This window comes from Nothoprocta perdicaria, unplaced genomic scaffold (assembly GCF_003342845.1).
Source record: "Nothoprocta perdicaria isolate Ctin4 unplaced genomic scaffold, notPer1 scaffold_72, whole genome shotgun sequence".
NCBI classification, from domain to species: domain Eukaryota; kingdom Metazoa; phylum Chordata; class Aves; order Tinamiformes; family Tinamidae; genus Nothoprocta; species Nothoprocta perdicaria.
Window position 1 is genome coordinate 1 of NW_020455999.1, and position 8593 is coordinate 8593.

At 68.7% G+C, this 8593-nt stretch overlaps 2 protein-coding genes across 2 annotated transcripts; both read left to right on the forward strand.

The window, feature by feature from the left end:
* Positions 1-197: 197 nt before the first annotated feature.
* On the forward strand, positions 198-2116 carry LOC112957369 (basement membrane-specific heparan sulfate proteoglycan core protein-like; the record flags this gene model as incomplete). Its single annotated transcript, XM_026050991.1, has 6 exons — positions 198-341; positions 650-784; positions 863-1237; positions 1320-1499; positions 2000-2066; positions 2113-2116. Coding segments are annotated over 6 exons (905 nt in total), but the record flags the coding sequence as incomplete, so codon positions are not given.
* Positions 2117-2547: 431 nt separating this feature from the next.
* On the forward strand, positions 2548-8069 carry HSPG2 (heparan sulfate proteoglycan 2). Its single transcript, XM_026051062.1, has 22 exons — positions 2548-2564; positions 2626-2723; positions 3011-3277; positions 3355-3467; positions 3547-3694; positions 3776-3892; positions 4129-4213; positions 4287-4431; positions 4529-4628; positions 4706-4815; positions 4892-5000; positions 5080-5178; positions 5392-5613; positions 6354-6598; positions 6675-6849; positions 6918-7040; positions 7125-7181; positions 7290-7365; positions 7438-7516; positions 7592-7662; positions 7732-7815; positions 7889-8069. Exons 1-22 carry the CDS (start codon positions 2548-2550, stop codon positions 8067-8069), a joined length of 2721 nt encoding a protein of 906 aa, XP_025906847.1.
* The last annotated feature ends 524 nt before the right edge of the window (positions 8070-8593 follow it).

The window sequence follows — 8593 nt, forward strand, 5'->3', positions numbered from 1 at the left end:
CGGTGGCCGACTCGGGCGAGTACGTGTGCCGCGTGGGCTCGGGCAGCAGCACCCGCGAGGCCACCGTCACTGTCACGGTCTCCTCCCGCGACAGCTCCAGCTACCGTGAGTGTGGGCAGAGATGGTCTTGGGGTGAGCGCTGAGCGTGTGCCATCTCTTCCATTCTTCCTCCATCCCTTCGTTTGTCTTCCCCACAGGCCTGCAGAGCCCCATCATCTCCATCGACCCGCACAGCATGGCCGTGGCCCAGGGGGAGGACGCCACCTTCAAGTGCCGCATCCACGATGGTGCCCGGCCCATCAACATCACCTGGCGCATGGGGCCTGGCCAGCACTTCCAAGGTACKGCCATGGTCGTGGTGGTATTGCTAGAGTGGATATTGCTGTGCTGGGCATCACCATGTTGGACACTGTGGTGGATATCACTATGGGGACATTCCTCTGGTGGACATCATCATGTTGGCCAATGCTGTGGTGGTCATCATAGTGGATGTCACCATGGTGGACATTGCCATGGTGGACATCACCATGGTGGACGTTGCTATGGTGGCTGCCACCATGGTGGACACTGTAGTGGATGTCACGATGGTGAACATCACTGTGATGGGCACCAGCATGATCCCTGTTGCTGACCTTCACCTGTTCTCCAGACAATGTCAAGATCAGCCCCAACGGCTCAGTGATCTCCATTGCTGCTGCTCACGCTGGCAACCAGGGCGCCTACCACTGCGTGGCCTCCAACCGCTTCGGCCTCGCCAGCAGCGTGGTCAACCTCCTGGTGCAAGGTGGGCAGTGCCTGCAGGCACTGTCGTGGCACCATGTCCCCCCACTGCATCTCATACCCTCCCCTTCCCTCCTTCCAGGTGCCCCCACGGTGTCGGTGATGCCGCCAGGACCTGTGACGGTGAAGGAGGGCAAGTCCATCAGCCTGGAGTGCCTGGGCCGGGGCGAGCCGCGGCCGCTGGTGCGCTGGAGCCGCGCGGGCTCGCGGCACAAGCTGGAGCACCAGACGCTGCTGCACAYGGAGAGCCAGGCCGTGCTGCAGCTGGCGCCCGCCAAAGCCGAGCACAGCGGCACCTACGTGTGCACAGCGCACAACGCCCTGGGCACCGCGCACGCACACGTGGCCGTGAGCGTGGAGACAGCCCGCCGGGCGCCCGGCGCCCCCGAGGTGCTCGCGGCGCCCGCCGTCACCGTGGTGGCCGGGGACACGGCCACGCTGAGCTGCACCGCTGCAGGTAGGGGTGTCCCCTGCTGCGATGGGGACGCCTGGTGCCCGCAGGGACRCCCCGGCGCTCACCAGCCGCTCCGTGCCCGCAGGCGACCCGGCGCCCACCATCGAGTGGTCGAAGCTGCGGGCGCCGCTGCCCTGGCAGCACCAGCTGCTCAACGGCTCGCTCGTCATCCCCCGCGCGGCCCAGCAGGACTCGGGACAGTACATCTGCAACGCCAGCAACGCCGCCGGCTTCGCCGAGGCCTTCGTTGTCCTGGACGTGGAGAGTAAGGCAGGCGCGGGGCGCCACGTCCCTTCCTCCTACCGGCCCTTTCTCCATCCTTCCTTCCATCTGTTTCTTCATCTCTCCTTTCCATCTTTCCTTCTGTCCATTCTTCCTTCTGTTCATTTCTCCATCCATCCATCCATCCATCCATCCATCCATCCATCCATCCATTTCTCCCATCCTTCCCTCCTGCCATCCATCTCTCCTTCCCTCTTTCCATTCATCCCTCCTTCCATCCTTCCTTCCACCTCCCCTCCTTACCTCCTCCCTTGTTCCAGCCCCCTCTCTCCATCACCATCCCGTCCCTCCAACCATCCCTCCCTTCTCCCCCTCCGCTCGCCCATCCTTCCCTTCCTCCCCTTGCCCCCACACCCCTCCGCTTCCCACTGCCCCGTTCTACCCATCTCGGCTGCCCCTCCTCAGATCCTTCCCCTCCACGCCGCTCCCCGTGCGCGTGCCCGTCCCTCCCCSTCAGCCGCCAACCCTGCCCCGTGCCCGCAGCGCCGCCGTACGCCACGAGCTTGCCGGAGGAGAGCGCGGTGCGCGCGGGCGACGCGCTGCAGCTGCAGTGCCTGGCGCACGGCACGCCGCCGCTGCGCTTCCACTGGGACAAGGTGAACGGCAGCCTGCCGGCGCGCGCCGCCCGCCGYGACGGCCTCCTGCGCATCAGCCCCGCGCTGCCCGCCGACGCCGGCACCTACCGCTGCCTCGTCTCCAACCGCGTGGGCACCGCCGAGACCTTCGCCCGCGTCGCCGTCCACGGCGAGCCCCCAGGTGAGCTCCCTGCTCCCGCCGTGCCCGTGTGGCGCTGCCGCTGCTCCGGGGCGTCACGGCTTGTCCCCTCCGCGCCGCGCAGGTGATGCCGATGTGGTGTCCGCCGTCCCGCCCACGGTGCGTGTGAGTCCCCGCAGCCTCGTGCGGGGCGCGGGCGGCACGGCCGAGTTCTCCTGCGCCGTGGCCGGGGACCCCCGTGCGCGTGTGCAGTGGCTCAAGGACGGCGGCGAGCTGCCCCCCGGCAGCAGCGTGCGGGATGGGCTGCTGCGGTAAGGATGTCACCAGCGGTGGTGTGGGGGGCGCTGGGGCCGCCGGGGCCACCTCTGCAGCATCCCCTTCCCCTCTCCCTGCAGCATCCACRACCTGGAGCGTGCAGCCCAGGGTGTCTACACGTGCCGCGCCAGCGGCCCCGGCGGGCAGGCCGAGGACAGCGCCACGCTCTCCATCCAGGGTAGGAGCCCACGGCCACCTTGGTACCCCCTCCAGTTCCTCCCCACATCCCTGGGCACCCCAGTGCCCCCTGTCTCTCAATACCCCTGGGACCCTCCATTCTCTCTCTGTGCTCACAGGCATCTCTTTATCCCCTTCCTTTCTCCTGATACCCCTGGGACCCTCCAACCTCTCACCATCSCTGGGGGCACCCCGGGACCCCGATTTCCCTCTGTGCCTGTTTCGTTTCTCCCCAAAATGCTCCGATTTCTCATGCGTGTCCCTGCCGTCTCTCTCGGCGCGCTCCAGCCCTGCCCCGGGCGCTCATCAACATCCGGACGGCGGTGCAGACGGTGCTGGCGGGCACCACAGTGGAGCTGGAGTGCCTGGGGCTGGGCGAGCCCAAGCCGCACGTCACCTGGAGCAAGGTGGGCGGCCACCTGCGCCCCGGCRTGCTCGCCAGCGCCGGCACGCTCAGGATGGAGCGCGTGGAGCGCGCCGACGCCGGGCAGTACCGCTGCACTGCCGCCAACGCCGTGGGCACCGTGCAGTCCCACGTCATCCTCCACGTGCAAGGTGAGCGCCCGCCCCGCGCCCYCTGCCCGCTGCTGCCCCCGGTGCGGTGGCAACCACGGCTCCCGCTCTCCCCGCAGCCGCCCCGCACATCGCTGGACAGCCTGAGGTCAAGGAGGTCTCGGTGGGCTCGGCAGCTGTTTTTCCCTGCCTGGTATCCGGCTTCCCCGTCCCGGATGTAAAGTGGAGCAAAGTGAGCGGGAGCCGGGAGGGCTGCGGACGGGGTGGGGGTCCAAGCGCCCATGGGTGCTGAGCCGCTGTCCTCGCTGCAGCTGGAGGGGGAGCTGCCGGCGGCCGCGCGCGTGGAGGGCACCGAGCTGACGGTGCCGTCCGTGCGCGCCGAGGACGCCGGTGTCTACGTGTGCACGGCCACCAACCGCCGCGGCCAGGAGACGGCTTTCCACGTGCTCCGCGTGCGAGGTGAGGCGGCGCGGGCCCGCGGGTGCCGGCGGGCCCTCGTGCCGCTGCCCGTGGTCACCGTCCCCGCGTGTCACCCTGCAGAGCGCCTGGTGCCCTACTTCACGCAGACGCCYCGCTCCTTCCTGCCGCTGCCCACCATCAAGGACGCCTACAAGCGCTTCGAGATCCGCATCACRTTCCGGCCCGATGCTGCCGACGGTGAGCGCCCGGCCCCGCGCCGTGCCGTCGCCTCCGCGCCGACCCTCTCTCATCTGCTCTGTTTCTCCTCCTCCATCTCTCTGCCCGTCTGTCCTTCTCCTCTCTCCTTTAGCTCTTATTCTCTACTCAGGTGAGTGGCCGCGGCGCCCGCCCGGCTGCCCCCCTGCGGGGCCGTGGCCGGTGCGGCCGCTCGCCCGGACACGGTCTGCACAGCCTCACGCTCTCTCCCCACACAGGCATGCTGCTCTACAACGGGCAGAGGAAGAGCAGCGGCGCCGACTTCATCTCCTTCGGGCTGGTTGGCGGGCGCCCCGAGTTCAGGTGGGGRTCGCTTAGAAGGGGGGACGCTTGGGGACGCAGTGGGACCGGCACCCACTGGGCGCTCTCGCCGCAGGTTTGACGCCGGCTCRGGCATGGCCACCATCCGGCACCCGACGCCGCTGCGCCTGGGCGAGTACCACACCGTGCGCCTCCTCCGCAACCTCACCCAGGGCTCCCTGGCCCTCGACGGCTTCCCGCCCGTCAACGGCACCTCGCAGGTACCCACACTGTCCCCAAGGCGCCACCCATCCATCCCTCTATCTTCCCCTCTATCCGTCCCGCTACCCCTGCATCCCCACTGCTGCGCTCCCGCAGGGCAAGTTCCAGGGGCTGGACCTCAACGAGGAGCTCTACCTGGGCGGCTACCCTGACTACGGCGCCGTGGCCAAGACCGGCCTCAGCAGCGGCTTCGTGGGTGAGCGGGCGAAGGGGAGGGCGGGCGCCCGGCCGGGGCCGGCGTGTGGCTGAGCGGCCGCCGCGGTGCCGCCGCAGGCTGCGTGCGCCAGCTGCTCATCCAGGGCGAGGAGGTGACGTTCAGCGAGGCCCAGCTGCGGGCGCAGGGCATCGCCAACTGCCCCACGTGCCAGGACCAGCCGTGCCAGGTGAGCGGCCAGGCCGGGGGCGGCGCGGGACGGGGGGGGGACACGCTCGCCTGACACCCCCAGGGCTCCTCCGCAGAACGGCGGCGTGTGCCAGGACGCCGAGAGCAGCGCCTACGTGTGCCGCTGCCCGCCCGGCTTCACCGGCAGCAACTGCGAGTACTCGCAGGCCCTGCACTGTCACCCGGGTGAGTAGGGGACCGCGGGGGACACCTGGCCCCCCAGGGGCTCCCCACCGTCTCACCGCCGGCTCCCTCTCGCTGCCAGAGGCTTGTGGACCCGATGCCACCTGCGTCAACCGGCCCGACGGACAGGGCTACACGTGCCGCTGCCACCTGGGCAAGTCGGGGGACAAGTGCATGGATGGTGAGTGTTGGCACGGGGCGGCGCGCGCCGCTGCGGCGACGTGGGCGCAGTGCTGCAGGAGAGGGGTGTTGCCCCAGAATGGTGGGCGCAATGCTGTGACGGGCGCAAGGGAATGGATATTGCCCCTGGGAAGCAGGTGCAGTGGGCTCGGGGATCGCCCTGTGGGTCCCACGGTGCCAGGCTGAGGTGCCGCCGGTCGTCCCTCCCCTCCAGGCGAGGCCGTGAGTGCCCCGTCCTTTGACGGGGAGGGCGCCTTCATCTCCTACCCGCCGCTGACCAACATCCACCACGAGCTGCGGCTGGACGTGGAGTTCAAGCCGCTGGCAGCCGACGGGCTGCTGCTCTTCAGCGGGGGCAAGGCCGCCCCCGTGGAGGACTTCGTGGTCCTGGCCATGGCCGGCGGGCACCTCGAGTTTCGCTACGAGCTGGGCTCAGGTAGGCGCTGGGCACCACTTAGGTTCCCTGGCATCATTGCCGTGGCCCCGGGGTGCCAGTGAGATCCCTGGACATCATCGGTGTTCCCTGGCATCATTGGGTTCCCCTGGGCACCACTGGATTCCCTGGGCATCATTGGAGACCCTGGGAACTGCTGGGATCCCCTGGGAGCTGCTGGGGTTCCTGGGCATCCTTGGGATCCCCTGGCAGCTCCTTGGATGCCCTGGGCATCATTGGGATCCCCTGGCAGCTCCTTGGATGCCCTGGGCATCATTGGGATCCCCTGGCCACTCCTGAGGTTCCTTGGCATCATTGCAGTCCCTGGGCACCACTGCGGTCCCCTGGCAGCTTGTTGGGTGCCCCGGGCATCATTGAGGTCCCCTGGACAACGCTGGGGTCCCCTGGGAATTCCTGGGTTCCCTGGGCATCATCGAGGTCCTTGGACACTACTGGTATCCCATGGGAGCTTCTGTGGCCCTCTGGGCATTACTGGGGTCCCCTGGGCACTACTGGAGTCCTCTGGGCATCACTGCAGTGCTTGGGCATCACTGAGGTCCCATGGACATCTCCTTGGTCCCCCGATGCCATCAGTGCCCCCAGACTATCCCCGACGCGGGGCGCCAGTGTGGTGTGTGCCCGGGGGTGCCTCTCCTCGGCGTCGCCAGCCCGGTGCCGGTGCCGACCCGCGGCGCTGCACCGCGCGGGGAGCCGTGGGCGCTGCCATGCGCGCTGTCCCGCAGGCCCCGCGGTGCTGCGGAGCACCGAGGCGCTGGCGCTGGGGCGCTGGCACCGCGCCACGGCCGAGCGCCTCAACAAGGACGGCACGCTCGTGGTGGACGGCGGCGCGCCCGTGAAGCGCTCCTCGCCGGGCAAGAGCCAGGGCCTGAACCTGCGCACGCCGCTCTACGTGGGCGGCGTGGAGCCCGCCATGCGCCTGCCTGGCGCCGCCAACGTCAGCGCCGCCTTCCGCGGCTGCATCAGCGAGGTGAGCCGCCCGGACGCCCGGGCCCGCGCGGGGCCGCCGCGACACCTCACCGCTCCCCCAACTGCTTCCTCGGCAGGTGTCGGTGAACGGGAAGAAGGTGGATCTGTCCTACAGCTTCCTGCAGAGCCGCGGCGTGACGCAGTGCCAGGAGAGCTCGCCCTGCGAGCGCGCGCCCTGCCGCCACGGGGGCCGCTGCGTGGCCGGCGCCGCCGCCGGCACCTTCCACTGCCTGTGCCGCGAGGGCTTCAGCGGTGAGCGCGGGGCCACCGCGACGCTTGCGGGGGGGTTGCCAGGGCGGTGGTGACACCCGTGTCCCCAGGGCCCCGCTGCGAGCTGGCCGATGACCGCTGCCTGCTGGGCAACCCCTGCCTGCATGGTGGCACCTGCAAAGCCAACACCTGCCACTGCCCCGAGGGCTTCACCGGCGCCTACTGCCAGCACAGTGAGTGCTGGGGACGCAGCGGGGACRCGCTGGGGTGGGGACGTGGTGGGTGACACCGAGTTGACACCCTGACACCCTGCACAGACTCGGCGCTGGCAGAGCTCGACCACGACTGGGCGCAYGAGGGCAGCGGTGGCAATGGTAGGTGGCTCTGCACTGGTGCCACGACCCGTGTCTGGGCATCCCGACCCCTGTCCGTGCRTCTCCGCTCCCCCGTGTCCCCTCCGCTCACCCGTGTCCCCTCCACAGACGCCCCTGGGCAGTTCGGCGCCTCTTTCCGCGACGGCGCCTACCTGGCCTTGCCCGGCCACGTGTTCCCGCGTGGGTAAGTGGGTGGCGCGGCGCGGCGTGGCGTGGCGCGCTGGCGCGTCCCGTGACGCCCGCGCTCCCCTTGCAGCACCCCTGGAGCGCCCGAGACGCTCGAGCTGGAGGTGCGCACGGGCAGCGCGCACGGCCTGCTGCTCTGGCACGGCGCGGTGAGTGCGGCGCCGCGCGGCTGTCCCCGGCTGTCCCCGTTGTCCCCGTTGTGATCGGCCCTGCTGTGTCCACAGGAGCCCGGAGAAGGCGGCAAAGCCAAGGACTTCATCGGGCTGGGTCTCAAAGACGGGCACCTGGTGTTCAGGTGAGCGGGGCGCCCGCGGCGCGGCCCCGCTGCCCTCGTCCCTGCGCTGAGCCCACCGCGCTCTTGCAGCTACCAGCTGGGCAGCGGCGAGGCCACCATCGTCTCCGAAGACCCCATCAACGACGGCGAGTGGCACCGAGTGACGGCCACCAGGTGAGGCGCAGGGCGTGCGGGGACGGGGATGGTGCCGCGGTGGCGGCGCGGGCAATGACGGGTGTCCCCGCAGGGAGGGACGGCACGGGTGGCTGCAGGTGGACGGTGAGGAGCCCGTGCACGGGGAGTCACCAGGCACCAAGATCATGGCCAACACCGAGGGTGACATCTACCTCGGTAGGAGACTCCCTGGGGGAATGRGGCATAGGGAGGGCACGGAGGGATGGGACACAAGGTGGGCTTGGATGGGATAGGGGAATAGATGGGATATCAGATGGACATTGATGGATGGGACATGGGATGGGCATGGATGGAATATGGGGTGGTAATAGATGGGATATCGGATGGACATTGATGGATGGGACATGGGATGGTTCATGGGATGGGCACAGGGTGGTCATGGATGATTCAAAGGGTGGGCGTAGAGTGAGAGAACAAAGGGTGGGCAGGGGGTATCCATAGATGGATGGGACAYGAGGTGGTCGTGGATGGGTGGGACATGGGGTGCGCGTGAATGGGACCCAATAAAGCGTGGATGGGACATGGAATGGTGGAYGTAGATGGGACATGGAATGGTCATGGATGGATTGGATATGGGATGGTCACAGACGGATGGGAAACAGGGTGGGCATGAATGAGACCTAGGTGGGCATGGATGGGACATGGAATGGTGGATGTAAACGCGGCATGGCAAAGGGCATGGATGGATGGGACATGGGGTGGTCATGGATGGATTGAACATGGGGTGGGCACGAATGGGACCCAGTAGGGCAGGGAT